The sequence below is a fragment of the Maniola hyperantus genome, chromosome 18, assembly GCF_902806685.2.
Source record: "Maniola hyperantus chromosome 18, iAphHyp1.2, whole genome shotgun sequence".
In the NCBI taxonomy this organism is placed as follows: Eukaryota; Metazoa; Arthropoda; class Insecta; order Lepidoptera; family Nymphalidae; genus Maniola; species Maniola hyperantus.
Genome location: NC_048553.1, coordinates 13,397,721 through 13,418,567, shown reverse-complemented (window position 1 = coordinate 13,418,567; position 20,847 = coordinate 13,397,721). Strand labels below are relative to the sequence as shown.

The following is a 20,847-nucleotide window of genomic DNA, read 5'->3' as shown; positions in this document are numbered from 1 at the left end:
TATCAGAGGTTTCCGTTGTAGTAACTAAGCTAGCTGCCGTATCAATACCGTCTGTATAGCTACCGTGCGCATATTTCACTAAAATAAAACCAATTTTACTTTCATGAATATCGTGAAGTAATCACAACCTTAAGTTCATAGCAGCAAAGTTTATTTATAATGATCATTGACATAGGTCAAACCGTAGTGGACGCCTGCACGGATAGTTTGCCACAGTCCAGTTAACCAAAAACATTTCACGACGATTGATAAACCAAAGAGGACCTTATCTCTATTACTCTAAGGCTAACTGTAATAAAATTCATAGATCAAAGTGTAATAGACAAGTACTTGTACAGTTAAGCCTTAGCGTAATAGAGATAAGGTCGGCTTTGGTTTATCAAGTTCTTAGTTACTAAGCCGGTAGCCAATAACCGCTCCTTCTCAGCTTTCAGTGAAAAAAAGAAAGAGAAGACATAATTATTGCGTTTTTAGTTACCAAAAAACCAAACAATGCATTGTCAGTTGCCAGTTGGCAGCGTTGCGTTGTCAGGTGGTTCGTCATAGATGATAGCTGATAACCGTTGTTAGCTACGACAATAACGCTACGGTACGCTATAGGCACGGCAGCGGTTTTCAGTTACGTTAAGCTATAGCGGACACATGTCTAGTAGTGATGTATGACTGGGTAAATTATAGTGTACCTATATTTACAACCTCGGTACATACAATATTATCTGCATATAAATCGTCGGCAATTCAAATTTAAATCGCGATTGCAATACAAAATGGACAGAGTGGATGTAGTTCAGTATCCGCCGTAAGCCCGGGATCAATTTCTGGTTACTAGTGTATATTATTGTATAGCTTAGTGCCTAGGGTTAGATTGGCTACACGGCGCCTATACATTGCTTGTTAGCATTTTATTGGATACCATTGCCATACCTACCGCTATTTGCGATCGGTATTCGTGTAGGATCTAAATTGGTTTTAATATCGGGATTTAAGGTAAATAAGTACGTAGGGAGGTGCCTAAGTAATTTAGCGGTTAAAATTTTAGTATTGCGTGTAGCAATGGACAAGGTACCTAGATATACAGGGTGTAACCAGTAGGGCGATTGTCTAAAACCTGCATCAATCATTATTACAATCTCAAATGTTCTGATTGGCTGAATCTGTGCGATTCTTGTTGCAACAATGCATTGTGGCCAATAGTGAGCGAGCATTAACCAATCAGAGATGATTGCGATCGTGACATTGTAGCTGTCAAACAACCGCGGTAGGGCCTCAGAACACTAGCAAAAACTTAGTAAACACAATCCAATACCAATTAAACCATTTGCCTCATTTTGTAGTTTTAGTGGTTTAATATTTTTCAAACCCGCAATGTATAGCGTGCAAAACTAGGGTCAATGCCCCACCTACGACGTGGCATCGACTCCGAGTGGCCTACTTACGCAATGGTCGTCGTCAGTCAGAGGTTTTATTTGCAATATAAATCGTGAACTTTTACAAAATATAGGATTGTTTTTTGGATTTATTCGCGATTTTGTTGTGGTATCATATCAGTAATCATCAGTAGGTACTATCACGTGTCTTTGTTTTTGCCAGCGTTGTAGTTACACCCTGTATTAATGTGATGCAATTAATAACCAGCGATCAATGAGCACTGCATTAAACTGCATCTGCACGGTTAATGCGATCGGGAATCGAACATAGAACCTCCCATTAAATGACCACTGCGCCAGGGAGGTCGTCAAAGAAGGTTATTTCTAACTGACCATTTTTGACAGTGTACAGTACAGGCGCCAGGGTGTTGACTGCACCCGGGCACTACATGGGCTAGAGCCATCCCTGGCCGCATGTAATAATAAAAAGACTTTAAGCTAAAGTTAGAAAAGCAGGTTTAATTTAACTAATTTTATAAGTTATTAAAATGTCCTCATATAAAGCTTGCACGCGGATATAGATCACAACGCGTAGAGGCTTATCGAGAGTTTTAATCTTTATAATAACCTAACTGCAATATAAACTTGATTAGGGCAAATTGCTATTGCAACCACTTAATCAAATTAGCGACCTAAACACAAAATTATTTAATAGTCGTTGAGTCTCGAGGTGGTCTCGAGTCGGAACAAGACTGGCCTAAAAACCTTCAAACACCCGTATTTATACAAATCGATTCAAGATGGCTCCCCCGCCACAGATCGCGTGACATCGGATGAGTCAAATATTGTCTAATTCATTAAACTAACTTCAATAAGCTAACAAGACTATGTCGGAAAATGATCCCGGGACCGCATCAAAGAGAGATTATGAGATTTTATTCTTACAAACATCTTACCATAATCTCTAACCGCCGGATCATTCAGCATCACTTAGGAATTCCATTAGGAGCTTAGGAGCCATTTCCTTATATCGCTCACCTGCCCCGGGAAATAAAACTTGCCATTTCACTTCGTTATACTTAAAATTGATTCCTGCTCGGAGTGAAACTGCACCTGCACGGGTAATGCGATACTTTATCGCTTTATTTATTTGTGTTCACGTATTTTAATATATTTTCCATTTTCCTGTTCTTCTTTTATAAGGGTACTTAATTTAATTCTGAAATTATTATTTACAGAAATTCAATTTGGGACTTGCCAAAATAGATACCTAATGCAAATTTTTTTAAATTAAGTATTGTAAAAGATTCCAGCTGGGATGCTGGATCTTGCCTCACGTTGGATAGCTGGACTGCTCCACGTTGGTTAACGGGGTCCGGATGGCACAAGAGAAACAACGTCGTAACAGCACCACGTTTATTTTCGCATTAAGAGTTACAAGTCGTGTCCCAGCGTCGTCCCACGCAGTGGAAGCGAGAGGTCGGAAGCGCGACTAGTAGTGTACGACGCGACAGCCGCGTCCCGTGCACACGTCCCACGCGGTGGAAGCGAATGCCGGAAGCGCGACTGCACTGCACTGTACGAGAAGCCGATAGCCATGTCCCGAACAAACGTCCCACGCAGTGGAAGCGCAGTCGGAAGCACGACACAGCGTACTCGTACGTTGTGCGTTGGTGAATCCGAAGACTGGCGATCTCTAGGATTGAATCGGATTGAGTCGGATTGACGACCGTTGGCTGTGGCGGGATCCTATACTAAGGCCAGTCAATCTCACTAGCGCAATGCGTTTTTGGCCAACCTACAGCCAACGCCATCTAGTAGCAACATGGCAAGTTCTAGGGAGTTAGCGCGATCCACACCTTGGCTAGCGCCATCTGGTTATCGCTTGTGTTACAGTCTCCCCCTCAGTTTCCGAAGGCGTCCCGACGAGGAAACTGGAGAAAGAGTTCGTTTCGTAATTTGTCCCTCCTGTTGAACGTTGAATTTCATCCTCAGTGTGTTACAGTCTCCCCCTCAGTTTCCGAAGGCGTCCCGACGAGAAAACTAGAGAAAGAGTTCGTTTCGGCATTTGTCCCTCCTGTTGAATGTTGAGCTTCATCCTCCCCCTGGTTCAGAGCAGCTCCCATGGCATAACTCCAGTGAGGTCTTCGTACGTTATGTTGATACCCATCACGTAGACTCTTGGGTCTGAGGTTTTCGATTTGCCTGTGTCTGCCGGTTGTAACCAGCAGCCCCACACGTTGTGCGCCACTGTAAGAGATTTCACGTGGGATATGCTGGATATGCCCCACGTTGGATGCCACTGTAAAAGATTCCAGCTGGGATGCTGGATCTTGCCTCACGTTGGATAGCTGGACTGCTCCACGTTGGTTAACGGGGTCCGGATGGCACAAGAGAAACAACGTCGTAACAGCACCACGTTTATTTTCGCATTAAGAGTTACAAGTCGTGTCCCAGCGTCGTCCCACGCAGTGGAAGCGAGAGGTCGGAAGCGCGACTAGTAGTGTACGACGCGACAGCCGCGTCCCGTGCACACGTCCCACGCGGTGGAAGCGAATGCCGGAAGCGCGACTGCACTGCACTGTACGAGAAGCCGATAGCCATGTCCCGAACAAACGTCCCACGCAGTGGAAGCGCAGTCGGAAGCACGACACAGCGTACTCGTACGTTGTGCGTTGGTGAATCCGAAGACTGGCGATCTCTAGGATTGAATCGGATTCAGTCGGATTGACGACCGTTGGCTGTGGCGGGATCCTATACTAAGGCCAGTCAATCTCACTAGCGCAATGCGTTTTTGGCCAACCTACAGCCAACGCCATCTAGTAGCAACATGGCAAGTTCTAGGGAGTTAGCGCGATCCACACCTTGGCTAGCGCCATCTGGTTATCGCTTGTGTTACAGTATTTTATTTTTCTTTAAAGCCATACTTATTACCGAAAAAACTAACAAAATTCGTTTAAGGGTATTCCTAGGAAAAGTACCTACTTACTTCCGAAGTGATTTTATAAGGACGAGGCGCCAGCGAGTCCTTTTAAACTAAACTAGGCCGTTAATTGCTATTTGGGCGAGACTTGTAATCAGATTCTTTCAAAATCTGATTTGTCCATTTCCACTCTACTCTGCTTCAGTGGAACCTCACTCTAATAATAGGGCGTTGACATCGCGAACCGGTCTTAGAAGTTTAAAAAGTCAAATACTTAATAAAATTAAAAGAGTTTATGTTTTAACGACAAAAATTAAAAGAATAATTACTCTAAAGTTTTAAGACGTCTACCCAAGTCAGGTTCACTTACATCTACCCTCTAGACGTACACTTATCGCGTAAATTCTATTCCCAAGTATTTTATAGCTGCTGTAATAGGTATTGTAAGGCTAAGGGGTATAAACTTACATACAATTAACGTTGAGAGTGATAAAACGTTTTAGAAAATGACACCGTTCTGTTCTGTGTTCTGTAGGGCAACGCCTCGGGGACCCATTTACTTCTGTCTCTCGGGCGCGCTCTACGAACTAACTTTGATTCTTATGGCCCCGCGTATTAACTATAAGTGTTTTTGAACCTAAACCATGAAGAGCACTCTTGACAGACACGACAGACGGACAGACAGATAACAAAGTGATCCTATAATAGTTCCGTTTTTCCTTTTGTTGGCATTAGATTCGAAATTATTCGAATGAGCACACCGCATACTAATTGCTCAAGAAAACGCTACCATCAAAATATAATGTAACGAGAATAACTCTACAATGCACCTACAATGCAGAGAGAGGTTCAAGTTAATTCAATTCAATTCAATTTTCTTTATTGCGAATTTTGGTTAGCCAAATTCTACCTTGCGGCATGCAATGATACAAATACAGTTGCATAAAAATATGTAAAATCTTCAAGGCACGGAGATAGTCATCACTATCCATCCATCCATCGCCGACTAACTACTGAGCACGGCCATCTCTCAGAATGAGATAGGTTTAGGCCATAGTCCACCACGCTGGTCAAGTGCGGATTGGCAGACTTTCCACAACCTTGAGAACATTATGAAGAACTGTGAGGCATACAGGTTTCCTCACGATGTTTTCCTTCACCGCTAAAGCAAGTGACATTTTGTTGTTTAAAATGCACGTAGCTTTGAAAAGCTAGAGGTGCGTGCTCGGAATCGAACCCCCGATCCTTATTCCCGTCCCTTAATCCCTTAATCCCCGATTAGTAGAGAGATTAACAACTGGGCTATTACTGCTTCTGGGGACGGAGAGAGTAAGCAGCAAAATTAGAATCTCCAGAGTTAACTTACTGATCTATTTCGGTCTATAACTAATTTAGCAATCGGCTTGAACTGTAAACTACAGACCGTCTGTGAAGACCCTAATGTAATAAATAGATGTCTATCAGTTGAATTGTCACTTTCACAGTACGTGGCACGATGAAGAAAAATGGCGCTAACAAATCTCATTCACCTCTAGGCTCCACACCATCAATCATACGTCACAATCACATAAAAACCACCTCAACTCCCTAATCCGCAAAATGATTTCTTTCGCAATGTATTACGACCAACAAGCATCGCAGTCCTCGATGGAGAGATGCTATACCACGATCCTTCTACGATCTCATTAGCCAAAATATGAGATCAAAGGGTCTGCAAAGGAGATGTCGAGATGTCCATAAATTGTTAACGTGTCATCAAAGCGCCGGATAAATTCTATGTCCAATGAATAAATTACTATAAACAACGAAATAAACTTAAAACTAATAGTGAAATTTAGCCGTTTCAGAAATGCTAGAACTTTATCCACATTTTTAGTGCACAAGACACAATCAATGTCTACTCCTAGGTGCGATGGTTGATGATTACGACTGTATGCAGAGATAATTTTTCCGTCGCTTTTTCAAGTTTCACCCCTGTTTTCCCCAGTTTCCCGTTTGGTGCCATTCGTTTTCTTTTGTGCCGCGACTCGCAGGACGCGCTTTCGCGCCGACAAATTGCTTCGTATACAATACACATGGCACGGAAACATTTTGCATCGCGATTTTAATAATATTTAAACACTGACTTTTTACTTTGCATTTGCGAAAAATCATAAAGTTACCTCTCGTGTCTTTGGGTTTGGATTCAAATTTTTAGGTTCTTTTGCGTCATTCTCCTGTTCACCGAGGTTGGTTGGTTCTACATTGCTGCTTCACTGGGTAATATTAAAATATTTTTTCGTAGAAAACCTTGAAAAATTAGCTCGGTAGCTATCATTCAGTGTTAGAAACTGAGTTAGCGAATCACCCTGCTGAAATGCAAGCTTTCTTTTATATTTTAAACTAAATAACAATCGGGGAAGGAACGCTCCACAAACCCGCACAGCCCCCGCGCTAACCCGGTGCGGGCGAGCGCGGGTGACGTGCGGGTGTGCGGGGCAACCTCCCGCCGCATCCGGTCCTCAACCTGTCTCACCTGTCGCGGACTATAGCTAAAGATGATATCCAGATCACACTAAGCCGCACAAATCTTATAAAAACTACGTTTCACTCTCTTACTTAATAGATTGCCGAGGAGATTCTTGAATATGATTCTATCTTCAGAAAGAATAACGATGTATTTCTCATAGTTTTATTAATCACTGTTACCACTTTGGATGTTGGTATAGGAATAAATCGGTGTGTCGTAAGACTAACTATTACTGAAATGTACGGTGTGAATGTAGTAAACCTTCGTTCCCGTACCTACATTCACACTAATTCATTCCTATATTCACAAAAATACAGATAAAATCACACTGTCAAGTCAATATTTAGAACCTGCCTACAACTGTATACATTATTTTATAATAGATACCTGCATTTATTTATGATATTTAACATACTGGAGCATTCTCAGGAGTAGTAAACTGTTTTGTAGAGGCTACATCTCCTAAGGTTTAGCTCGCTTCCATCTTTCTCTTCTTCTTCTTCTTCTCGAGTCGACGGTCACCTCCAAACATGGGCAGTCCAAAAATCCGCAACCACGATAGCTCGATCTTAAAGGTAGGTAGCCGTCGTGGTGAAAAGATTAGTCAGCCCACTGATTGTGTTCATGTAGTAGCTGCTTCCAGGGACGCCGGGTGCTTGTGATCGGTATACTACTAAGCACCACGCGGGGAGACTCTTTTCATCTTAGACTGTATCATTAATTACCACCCGGTCAGATCGCAGTCAAGTATCAACTTGAAATCAAATGAAAGCCTTTGTTTTGGTGAAATAGGTCAGGCTGTTTTCAGTTAGTTAGCTTCAGGCTCCAATTTCACAATAAAAATACATAATACTAGTACAATATGAAGGCTTACACTCCCATGAAGCTGTGCGAAATTCCAAAATTCCAGCTGGAATTTTCACAATATGTTGTTACATTTTGGCATACCACATAGCAAATAATTTCATTTATTATTTAACTGTAGTGTAGGTATAAGTCCCACAAATTGCTATTGCGCTGGAACCTTGTCTCATTAACATTGAAATGACGTCATTTTTACGCTAGCCGAAATAAAAATATACCATCAGCTCGAAACTTCAGTCTAGCGCTGACGTCACTATAATGGCGGCCAAGAGCATTAGCAATTTGCGGAACTTATACCTACTCTATTAATATCTTCATAGATAAAACTTTAACAATTCGAAAGCTTTCTATAATTAGGTTTGCCTCATTAATCGGGTGGCTAGTTTGTTCAGCTGAAGATCACGAGGTCCTAGGTACAAGTGCCGGTCATAAAAGTTATTCGGGTTTTCTCCCCAAGTCTCCAGAAATTCTCGTGACGGTCAATATTTTTCTTGCTATCTCTTTTTCGGTACATTACAGTGAATAAATCTATCCTTCTCACATTTTTGCTTGGTTCCTCAGGGTTTATGAATAAAAAAACTATAAAAAAGAGCACATCTTGAACCTGCGCGGTGGGTGATTTATCGTTCCATTTGTTGTTACGAAGCGAGGCGTGTCTGTGCTGCCGCTTGATTGATTCATCAGTCAACCGTTAGAAGGGCTTAGGAGTTAGGACACATACCACCAAGTGGCCAAGTGCGAATCGGCAGATCATACCCGGGTTTGAACCTCCGATCCTCCGGCCTCTTAGGTCCACTTAACCACTAAGCTATCACCTCTTGTTTGAAATAAAATAAAGTAAGTCACTACTGGCTGATACCCAGTCAGTTGGCCCAGATAAGGTCCGAAAGCGACATACCAACAAATGTAGTATCTAAGTGACAGGTCAAGATGGCAAGCGGGGAGGGAACGCCCCGCACACCCGCACAGCCCCCTCGCTAACCCGGTGCGGGCAAGCGCGGCTGACGTGCTGGTGGTGTCCTGGTGTCTCCCCGCCTCATACCCCGATTACCCCATACGCGACCTGTCGCGTACTAGGTAGACGCCCTATCTTCAAAGATAGATAGCATCTATTTGCATGGGTTCCAGATATATGAGATTTATTTTCTCCGTGCCTTATTATCATATTTTATTGCTGTTGTATGCGAAAATTTAAGGGTATGTTGACCTGTTTTAGGTAGACCGTTAAATAAGGAAACCAAAGTTTCGCCAAGTGCGTCTGACCTTCTGTCCGTCTGTCTGTGTCTCAGCCATTTTAAAAATAAAGTATAATACTGTTTAGTACAGTTATAATATAATAATAGATACAGTTTATTTGCACAACCACAAGAAGGATTACATTAAAGAATAAAAAACACAGACAGAAGGAAGATACAAAAGGCGGCCTTATCGCTAATTAGCGATCTTCTACCAGGCAACCTTAAAGATTGGAAAGAATAAGGAAAATTAGACTAGAAAATAATAGTAGGTAGTAGGTAAAAAAATCCATAAAATATGTAAATATCTGACTGCTAGCTTTTCACGATCCATCGCTTAACCGATTTTGACGAAATTTGACGGATATAGATTATTTTTTCACGAAAAAAAAATTAGACGGACACAGTCGCGCTCGTTATGTCGCGGATATCATCTATTATAAAAAGTTGTCCCTGTCCAGCCATGTCACACGCAGGACTTTGCAAGACAAGATGGCTACCGTCCATTCGCCCATTGATTATTTATGTAGATTATGTTGCCACACCTTACAAATGTGTATAAAGTAGGTAAAATTTTTGTAACGGCACCTCAACCAACCCCCAGAAAAGGGGTGTTATCAAATGATCTCCCGGCAGTAACTCACGGCAAACGGCTAATTATTTAAATGAAATCGAATAAACGTCACGGAAAGCTGAAATATTCCGCCAGTTGTGAAAATGTTGCAAGACTTTGTTGAATGATTTATGTTTAACTAGCTTATGCTCGCGATTTCATCCGCGTGGACAAATTTCAAACCCCTATTTTAACACCTTAGGGCTTGAATTTTCTTAGCGGATGCCTACGTCTTAATAGCTATCTGCATGTCAAATTTCAGCTCGATTCGTCCAGTGGTTTGAGCTGTGCGTTGATAGATCAGTCAATTAGTCAGTCAGTCAGTCAGTCTGTCAGCTTTTCCTATTATATTTAGATTTAATTACAAGTTAGTCCTTGACTGCGATCTTGCAAGATGGTAAGTGAAGCAGTCTAAGATAAGAGAACTCTTAGATAAGCAGGAATTCTCATTGCTTCAAATGTCATAGCGCCATAGTTCTGAAAAACTAGAGGTGCGTGCCCGGGATCGAACCCCGCACCACTGATTGGAAGACCGACGCGGACGTCTTAACTACTTCGACCGATCCATTGGACGGAATAGATCACCTGATTCTAAAATGAAGCGGACGTGTAGTCCATGAATGTTTACCTACATCAACTGTCTATGTAGCTAACTAGAAACAGAAACAAACTTGCAGCTCCTGCCTTCCGCCTCAGGAAAGTCCAAAAGTCATTTGTGGGTATTGGTATTACCTTTTATAATAAAATCCCGCAAACTATTTTGGACTTACCTTTGCACAAGTTTAAAAAATTTATTAAAAATATACTCCTGAAAAAAGCATATTACACAATTGAAGATTATCTAAATGATAAAAGAGCGTGGATTTGACCTGCAGCTCGTTCCAGCAACGCACAAGACTGCAAATACTATTTTATACATGGCATAATCTTGTACCTATATCAAATATTTGAAAAGAGCAACCGCCGAGTTTCTTGCTGGTTTTTCTCGGCAGGAAAGGCATTCCGAACCAGTGGTAGATGCATCCGACTATTCGTAAGCACTTGTAAAAGTTTATACGAATAAAAAAAGATTTTCATTTTCATTTTCATTTTCAGTGATTCATGCGAAGCCTCGGTGAGTCAGCTAGGTGGCTAGCTACATGAGACTTTGTAAAGGATTTAATGTTAGTATTGCAGTGCGGGATAAGTTGCCGGAACTAATGGGAACACATTAATCTTTCGGCCGCTGCCCGCCGCCGCACGAGACAACAGTGTTAAACGATGCGGTCTACCCCGGCAACAACCCTCTGCCACTCTCTGTTATCTCTGACGTTACACAATTTTTATACAGTAGATAGGTATATCTGTTTACTTATACTGTTGCTTACAAAAACCGCTGGACCGATTGATGACAGTTTAAAGTTTAAACCTTGAAATATTAAATGTTCAAAATATGGTTTATTATCTGCCAGAGGCCCTAGACACGGGTCTGCCCGGGAAATTCAAATTTAATTTGGTTTTTCACAATTTGTAAACTAATGCGACAAAGTAGACTTATGGCATTCAAATTTCCCCTGGAATTATTCGCAGTCTGAACCACTAAAACAGATATTAATTCCAAATTATACGCTAGGCTTTCGATGGTTTACACTTTACATCGATAAGAATAATAAGAAATCATGAAAGTTATTGTATTGACTAGTATTTTAATTGATTTTCTTGCGCAGCAGCCGGTCATAAATTCGGTGATCGGTACAACCAAGTTGTCTTGTATATTTCTTAGAAACCAAATACGTGGGCCGTCCGCGTTATTGAGAAGGTAAAGTTAAGTACAGTTGTTGTTGTCAAGGAAAAGGAGCTCTCGTAGATAGCCAAGTGGTATTAACGTTCGTCTAACGTCAGCCTTCTATTCGGAAGGTCGGAGGTTCGATGCCGGGCACGCACCTCTAATTTTCTAAAAGGTTTCTGTACCTCAAGGAACCCTCATAGGATCAATTTGTTGTCTGTCCGTCTGTATATCCGTCTGACCGTCTGTCCATCGTGTCTGTCACGAAAACCTATAGGGTACTTCCCGTTGACCTAGAATCATGAATCAAAAAAAAAATATCAAAAAAGTTTATTCAAAATAGGTAATACATTACACTTTTTGATAGTTGGTAGTTTCATTTGTAAGATAGGTAGGTAGATCTTATAGCACAAGTAAAGAAATAAACCATGAATCCGAACACGATGAATTTGTAGTTACATCACAGAAAAAAAAATTAATGACATTTTCAAATGACCCTGTACTTTTAATGTATATAGGAAGACAAATGACAGTAAGCCAAATTACGGCTACGAGCCGTACTGGGCGGACCGCGAGTGGGTGTTCTCCCGTCACGTGACCACCGTCAAAGGACATACCGTCAAATGCACCCCGATGATGTGTCACAAGATGTATAAAAAGTAAGTAAGGCAAGAGACGAAGTAGGTAATAATAATTTTACTTGATATATTGCAACAGTTCATGACGTAGTCCCGAACAAATGTACCGCCGACAGTACTCGCACTAACGGAGTTTTCTGCAATCTGGAGTATATTAAGAAGTTTCAAGATACAACCGTCGCGTCGGCCCAGCTGGCGCTACCGAGCACAACACCGCTCGGGTGTAAATATCCCTATTACTACGGTCGAGTCTGCACATCTCTCCCGTACAAGGTCTTTATCCAGCAGAGGAGGTCTATCGACTGTTAAGTTCGTGCACGTCACTCTTTTTTGGTCCCGGCAGAATACCAGCGCTCAGGTTTTATTCTTAAAACCTGCAGCATTAATGCTAAGCTGGGGCCATTTCATCTTGTGCCAAGTGGGTGCAAGAACTAATTTTGGATTAAATTAATTATTAAATACTTCTTATTATCTACTAACTACTACCTACTAATCATTAATTTTAAGTTTGTTTGTACCTACTTTAGGCATAAGGTCCTTGAGGTCCATTTGTGGTGCGAATATGATGGACAGCTGCCGGCCTTTATTTAAATGTCACGGCATACTCCCCTTACCTAGTCTCTATATATTAGAAATATGTTTACTTGTTAAAAAAAAACCAGGATTATTCTTGGCTAATGGGGTCAATCCAAACTTGAAAAGCAGAAGAAGGAATAATAAAATTCAGCTACCTCACACGAGGATAAATCTTTTTTCTAAAAGCGCATACTACATGGCCTTAAAAACTTATATAACAAGCTACCCGAAGTGATAAAAAACACGCCTAGTATACTACATTTCAAGCGGAAACTACATGATCTTCTTTTAAACAAAATGTATTACAAAATTAATGACTATTTCATGGATAAAAATTTATAATATAATTGATGAATTTGGACTTTTATATGCGCTGCCAAACTATGCTTTTGTTCTGCTTCTTTTAAATGACTGGTTTATATTCTGTAATCACTGTATATTTTATTTTATTTTTAACTACGACATGGAAATCCTTATTTTATTTTATCTGATTGAGTAATGTTTAAATTTATGATTTCGTATATGTAATGAACTAGAAAAAAAAATTTGATGTAATTGTAATATTCTTTAACCATTTGCACACCAGGATCTGGTAGAATGTGTCAGGCAACTCAACTGATGTAACACCTACATGTACCCACATTCCAGCGAATAAACGTTAATTAATTAATTTATTTATTTATAAGATGAATAAACTAGTTTTCTTTCTTTCTTTCTATCGGTTGAAACATATCCACATGTCCACGCTTGACCGAAAATTGAACCAGGCACCTACCAAAATTGTTTTTATAAAACAGAGCAAACGCATTTATTCTCCAGCTTCCTCTTGCTGTCCCAACTAATAGCACATTATAAAGTATGATAATAATTTGAAAATTTAATGATATTTTGCAGGTTCGGGGAAGTATGTGGCAGGAACGTCAACTACACTCACAAGACATTCGCCAACTACTGCGAGATGCAGGATGCTGACTGCACCGAGGAGAAGAGCATGAGTAAGAACGCTAGGTACACGGGAAACGCCCATTCGTCAAAGGGTTTTTGGCCAAAGTGCATCCATCAATAAAATTAATGAAGAGATCACCACAGATCAAGAAACAAGCACTATTTTGGACATAGAACTCGAAGGAACTTTTATAAACCTTTTTGTTTATTAGTTTTCTCAGTAAGAATGATTGCAATACCTACATTGCCGAGATTGAAACAAAAATAAGCTAGCTACTCCTGCACTCCGCCTCTGGAAGGTGGGAAAGTCATTTGTGGGAATGAGTGTAATATTTTATAATAAAATGCCACAAGCAATTTTAGACTTGCCTTTACACAAGTTTAAAAAATGTGTTAAAAGTATGCTCCTAAAAAAAGCATATTATACAGTCGCAGACTATGTAAACGATAAAAAAGCTTGGATTTGACTCGCTCCAGCAATGCACGGGGCTGCAATGGCTTGTATAGTACGGTATAATAACATTGTAAATTGAAAAATTAAAAAGAGCAACCGCCGAGTTTCTTGCTGGTTCTTCTCGGTAGGAACGGCATTCCGAACCAGTGGTAAATTAAACCTGACTATTCATAAGCACTTTTAAAAAGTTTACATGAATAAAAAAACATTCTATTCTATTCTATTCTATTCTATTGTCATTACGAGCGGAATTAGTTGAGTGTCTTTCAATTACGCCGAAGTGTTACGCACAAACCGTTACGAGCAATATTTTAGTCATTAAATAAGTTTTTTTAGCATTCATAACATTAATGGATAAATTTTGGCCAAGAATGGGCGTTTCCCAAACATCATTATCTTCTCTCTTCTTTTGGGGCTGTGCAAGTCCATAATTGGTGGACCATAACGCTAGAAGACTCATTGGTGACGAAGTGCTGGTTAATTCTAAACTTCAAAGTTTGGAACATCGACGCAAAGTTGCATGTCTATCGGTACCTATTTTACAGGATATATTTTGAAGACTGTGCTTTTCGACCTGCACCTCGATTGCGGTAGAATGACAGCTACAGTGTCACGATCCCAATCATCTCTGATTGGTTGATGCTCGCTTACTATTGGCTACAATGTATTGTTGCCACAAGAATACCATAAATTCAGCCAATCACAACGATTGCGATTGTAATGATGATTGATACAGTTTTCCCGCTATCGAGGTGCTGGTTCATCCTTCACCTTTCTACTATCGTATCGCCAAGGTCTGCACCCGTACGTAGTCAAAATTCCACGGATACGTACGAAGCGATTTGCCTCCTCATTTCTAATCCGAACCACCAAGATTTGGAACGCCCTTCCAGCATCAGTTTTTCCATGTAATAATTATAATATGGGTACCTACTAAACTATTTTCTAGGTTTTTGGTGTACTTAGTTCACGCGGACGAAGTCACGGAAATAAGCTAGTTTCTAATAAATAGCTTTCCACAGAATGGATGGTAGCATACCGGGGTAAGTGCACCGATCTGAAGACGTATCCAACCCAGCACAAGTACCTGGTGACCAGGGCGGACGAGTACATCAAGAGGTTCAACGATAGTCTGACAAAAAAACCGAAACCGATAAGGCCTTTGACAATGGAACCTCCGACATCCGCAGGAAAATAACAAGAAAACCATGATAGGTATATAATATCTGTCACCGGCTGTACTCACGTATTTAGTCGAAGTTATCCCGACTAGTTTCGAACCCATCCCGGGTCCGTCTCAACCGCGACGCGTGCGCGAACTGACTCCCTTGAAAAAGGACCCCGGATGGGTTAGAAACTAGTCGGCCTAGCGTCGACTAAATACGTGAGTGCAGCGGTGACAGATATTATATAATAATATAATGGAAATCACTCACGATAGTTTAAACGATAAGAAAACCATCATCATCAGAACATGCTATGTACCTGGTGACCATAATAGAGAGGGCACATCAAGAAGTTTAATGACAATCTGACATATTACATCATCACCATTATTATTAAACCCCGAAACTCATTGTTTTATGTACATAATAAATCTATGACAGTCACCTGTTGTAAAATATTTTCTCTCTATAATAGTTCCCTCCTTGTTGAGATTTCCCTTTCCATTAATAATAACCTAATGGGAAGACGCAGCGTTGGAAGACCCCCCACTAGGTGGACGTACGACATCAGACGAGTCGCAGGGAGCCGCTGGATTCAGGCGGCGCAAGACCGTGGCGTGTGGAAGTCCCTACAAGAGACCTATGTCCAGCAGTGGACGTCTATCGGTTGATGATGATGATGATAATGAATGGTAAGGTACCACACACAGCACAAGCATCAGTGGATACTTGTGCTGTGTGACGTCACGCAAGAGAAAGCGGTTCCATTTTTTTTTCTATTCAAATACAAGTTAGCCCTTGACTGCAATCTCACCTGGTGGTAAGTGACGATGCAGTCTAAAATGGAAGCGGGCTGACCTGGAAGGGGAATGGCAGTGTTTAATAAACCCATGCCCCTTTGGTTTCTACACGGCATCGTACCGGAACGCTAAATCGCTTGGCGGCACGGTTTTTTCTTGCTTGATGTCGTCTGTATTTAAATCAAAGAGATTATTAGGTACATGAAAAAGTCTCAAACGAGCGTTGTCGCATTGATGCTGCAGTTCCAAATGGTTGAATATCCAATTTCATGCCCCTTTCATTGATAAAGTTTTATTAACTTTTAAGCGTTTCATGAAACGTCGGAGAAAATTATGTTCTTCATAATTATTGCAAGTCAGTACTTCATTAATTTTAAAAATGTTATTTTAATGAAAATTTTAGTGTTTTTTAAATTTATTAGCGTTTGGCTGCAATCAGACTTGCTGTCAATTATTTATGATGAAACTTCAGATGGAGCGCGCTTGCTTAGAAAACGCCTATTCATTCTTGACTTGAAAAAGTGGAGGTTAAAACTGTAAACTGGAAGGGCGTTCCCCGGCAGCATAGCCTAGCGGCTGTGCTAGTGGTTCAAATTAGAAAACAAAGAGGTTAAAGTCAAAAAATCCAGTATGGCGGCTGTATGGCGCCATTTTCATGTGTTTTTTTAATTTTTTGAGCTTTTTAGTTCGTTTTCTGGCAGGGCACTCGGACATCATTTGAAAGGGCTTTACCTATGGATTCTAAAACATTTATTTTTATGCAAAATAGTTTTTGATTTATCGTACAAAATGTCAAAAAAATATGACTGTAGTACGGAACCCTCGGTGCGCGAATCTGACTCGCACTTGGTTGGTTTTTTTTTAAATAACGACTTGGTGATCGACAGTGCAAGCTGCTGCCGTGTTGCGTCTCTGCACGTCGCAGCGAGTACCCACAAGGCCACAGTGAAGTATTTCTTATTTATTGTTTGTTTAACTACTTAGATAGAGCGCCAGCTCGCCAACAAACTGGCTCACCAGTTTGGCGAGAGAGTTTGGTATTTGATTATAAATAAATTAGTAATAGATGAGACTAAAATCGTACTTACAATCGACTAGGTACTTCATGGGTACTTCTTTGTTTGATTCATAGGCATGTACAAGATTACTCCTACGAGGTCGTCGAAGATCAGGGCAAGCGGCAATACGACCCGACGCACGGGTACGAGCCGTACTGGGTGGACGGAGACTGGGTGTTCATGGAGCCGACGCTGAAGCCCAACGCGACCACCACGCCCAAGCCGATGCTGGTCTGCGGCGATGAATGCCCCTACATTTACAGAAAGTAGGTAAAATCAGGGCAAGCAGCAATACGACCCGACGTACGGGTACGAGCCGTACTGGGTGGACGGAGACTGGGTGTTCATGTAGCCGACGCTGAAGCCCAACGCGACCACCACGCCCAAGCCGATGCTGGTTTCTTGACAGACAGACAGACAACGAAGAGATTCTGTTAGGGTTCCTTTTTTCCTTTTGAAGTACGGAACCCTAAAAATGACACTTGAAAATAACAGCTACTTTTCTTCTCAGAGTGCAGCACGTCTGTGCGCGGACTACAAACAATTTGTGGTTAAATGGCTGTAAGGACAACTGCTGGGGAAACTGGATCGACGACCTCACAGGTGGCTTCCGCACCTTCGACACCTACTGCGAGTTCCTCAACGCGCAGTGCCGCTCGCCAGTGCACGACAGTAAGCCCATCATTATCTCAACCCATACCAAGGCTGTAAGGCTGACAAGTGCTGGGGAAACTGGATCGACGACCTCACAGGTGGCTTCCGCACCTTCGACACCTACTGCGAGTTCCTCAACGCGCAGTGCCGCTCGCCAGTGCACGACAGTAAGCCCATCATTATCTCAACCCATACCAAGGCTGTAAGGCTGACAACTGCTGGGGAAACTGGATCGACGACCTCACAGGTGGCTTCCGCACCTTCGACACCTACTGCGAGTTCCTCAACGCGCAGTGCCGCTCGCCAGTGCACGACAGTAAGCCCATCATTATCTCAACCCATACCAAGGCTGTAAGGCTGACAAGTGCTGGGGAAACTGGATCGACGACCTCACAGGTGGCTTCCGCACCTTCGACACCTACTGCGAGTTCCTCAACGCGCAGTGCCGCTCGCCAGTGCACGACAGTAAGCCCATCATTATCTCAACCCATACCAAGGCTGTAAGGCTGACAACTGCTGGGGAAACTGGATCGACGACCTCACAGGTGGCTTCCGCACCTTCGACACCTACTGCGAGTTCCTCAACGCGCAGTGCCGCTCGCCAGTGCACGACAGTAAGCCCATCATTATCTCAACCCATACCAAGGCTGTAAGGCTGACAAGTGCTGGGGAAACTGGATCGACGACCTCACAGGTGGCTTCCGCACCTTCGACACCTACTGCGAGTTCCTCAACGCGCAGTGCCGCTCGCCAGTGCACGACAGTAAGCCCATCATTATCTCAACCCATACCAAGGCTGTAAGGCTGACAAGTGCTGGGGAAACTGGATCGACGACCTCACAGGTGGCTTCCGCACCTTCGACACCTACTGCGAGTTCCTCAACGCGCAGTGCCGCTCGCCAGTCCACGACAGTAAGACCATCATTATCTCAACCCATACCAAGGCTGTAAGGCTGACAAGTGCTGGGGAAACTGGATCGACGACCTCACAGGTGGCTTCCGCACCTTCGACACCTACTGCGAGTTCCTCAACGCGCAGTGCCGCTCGCCAGTCCACGACAGTAAGACCATCATTATCTCAACCCATACCAAGGCTGTAAGGCTGACAAGTGCTGGGGAAACTGGATCGACGACCTCACAGGTGGCTTCCGCACCTTCGACACCTACTGCGAGTTCCTCAACGCGCAGTGCCGCTCGCCAGTCCACGACAGTAAGACCATCATTATCTCAACCCATACCAAGGCTGTAAGGCTGACGACTGCTGGGGAAACTGGATCGACGACCTCACAGGTGGCTTCCGCACCTTCGACACCTACTGCGAGTTTCTCAACGCGCAGTGCCGCTCGCCAGTAAGACCATCATTATCTCAACCCATACCTAGGCTGTAAGGCTGACAAGTGCTGGGGAAACTGGATCGACGACCTCACAGGTGGCTTCCGCACCTTCGACACCTACTGCGAGTTCCTCAACGCGCAGTGCCGCTCGCCAGTCCACGACAGTAAGCCCATCATTATCTCAACCCATAGCACTTCATATCACGGGTCAGCTCGCAAAATGAGAAGGACTTTTGGCGTATCTACTCCACCAAGCTCTCCAAGTGTGGATTGACAGACTTCACGCACTTTTGAGGATGTGGCTTTAGCCACGCAGGTTCCCTCACCATCTTTTCCTTCACCGTTAAGGCAAGTGATATACGTAATGAATTATTGCTAAAAACGCACATGACTACAAATATTTACGACAGTAAGACTCTCGTATTATCAATATCATCTCGACCAATCTATTACTTAGTACGGGTCTCTTGGCTTTCAATGAGAAGGAATCTATATCATCAATCAATCAATATCAATCAATACTTATAATAAAACTGTAACCGGTCCAATTCTGTACATTGAAGATATTTTGAAATTTTTTTTCGAGGGCACTCTATAATCGATACTGAACACAAAACTGTAATTTTTTTCATTTTTGTCTGTCTGTCTGTCTATCTGTCTGTCTGTCTGTCTGTCTGTCTGTATCACGGCCGCGCATCACGCTGAAACTACTGAATGGATTCCAATGAAACTTCGTACGATTTGAGGTCATACTATGAGGAAGAATATAGGATACTTTTTATCCCGAAATTCAGCATGGTTCCCGTAGGAGAGGGGATGAAAGTTAAAATGTATACTAAGTTGTAATTCATTAACGCGTAGTCCGATTTCATTCATTCTTTTTTTGTTAGAAAGGGGATGATGCAAAATTATTTTAGGTACCAAGCAAAGGCTACATCATTGAACTTCGGATCCTAACTCCTCAATCCTGATGCTGCAAAGTACTGAAGTCCTAAATCGTGGGGATTTTAGAATTTCTGATAGTGAATTGATATTTAAAAAAAAATTAAAAAATTTGAATCGGCTGTTAGGCGGAACGAAGTTCGCAGGGTCAGCTAGTCATACTATATAAGTGCTTGGCAGACTTCACATACCTTTGGAAATATGATTCCGTGAAACATAACTCCAAAAATGTCAAGGTGTAGTACAGTTTTCCTGACGCCGCGCCGCGTGTGCCGATCTTCAGAGCGGATGTTCATGCACAGCCACAAGTGCATCCCAGCGCTGCACAATTAGTACTTGGTCGACTTTACACACCTTTGAGAGCCTTATAGGCCTTAGCCAAGCAGGTTCTCTTACGATATTTCCTTCACCGTTAAAGCAAGTGATATTTAATCGCTAAGGCTAAGGACAGGTCTCCTCATAGAATAAGAAGAATAGAAATAGTGAGCAAACGAGCAGGCGGGTCACCTGATGTTAAGTAATTACCGCCGCCCAGGAACATTTGCAGCACCAGAGGAACCACCGATGTGTTGCCGGCTCTTTAGGAATTTGTTGGGCCGCCCCTTGAATAACCCCATGTTGTAATCTAGTGGGAACACCGCCGATGGGAGTTGGTTCCACAGTTTGCATGTTGTACTTCACCATGCTGTCCAAGTGTGGATTGCCAAACATCACACACCTTTAAGAATTTGCAAATTTCCTCACGATGTTTTCCTTCACCGTTAACAAGCAATATTGAACTGCAATGTAAAGGTGCTTGAGTTCCTTCTTCCCTGACGCCGCGTGTACCGGTCCGCAGAGTGGATGTTCCTGCACAGCGGCAAGTGCATCTCCGGGGTGGACGTGTACCTGAAGCCCATCAGCCAGGCCTCGCAGCTCCTCAGCCGCGTCACGGAGTACTACACCCAGCTGTCCAGCGCGAGGGCTAGCCACAGCCTGCCGCCTATCAACTTCTCATAAAACAA

The 20,847-nt window shown here is 42.5% G+C and overlaps 1 protein-coding gene across 1 annotated transcript; it reads left to right on the top strand.

Annotated features, from left to right (window-relative positions):
* The first annotated feature begins 11,884 nt into the window (after nucleotides 1-11,884).
* On the top strand, nucleotides 11,885-20,842 carry LOC117990880 (uncharacterized). The gene is made up of 5 exons (XM_069504775.1): nucleotides 11,885-11,935; nucleotides 13,385-13,485; nucleotides 16,988-17,179; nucleotides 17,425-17,585; nucleotides 20,682-20,842. The coding sequence occupies exons 3-5, from the start codon at nucleotides 17,094-17,096 to the stop codon at nucleotides 20,840-20,842; spliced, it is 408 nt and encodes a 135-aa protein (XP_069360876.1). The 5' UTR covers nucleotides 11,885-11,935; nucleotides 13,385-13,485; nucleotides 16,988-17,093.
* The last annotated feature ends 5 nt before the right edge of the window (nucleotides 20,843-20,847 follow it).

Bases quoted from the DNA above. Each gene is read 5' to 3' on its own strand.
- LOC117990880 (XM_069504775.1), top strand. From the start codon at position 17,094: ATGGAGCCGACGCTGAAGCCCAACGCGACCACCACGCCCAAGCCGATG. The intron at 17,180-17,424 runs GTAGGTAAAATC...TTTTCTTCTCAG, and splicing joins TGCCCCTACATTTACAGAAA to AGTGCAGCACGTCTGTGCGC. The intron at 17,586-20,681 runs GTAAGCCCATCA...ACCGGTCCGCAG, and splicing joins CCGCTCGCCAGTGCACGACA to AGTGGATGTTCCTGCACAGC.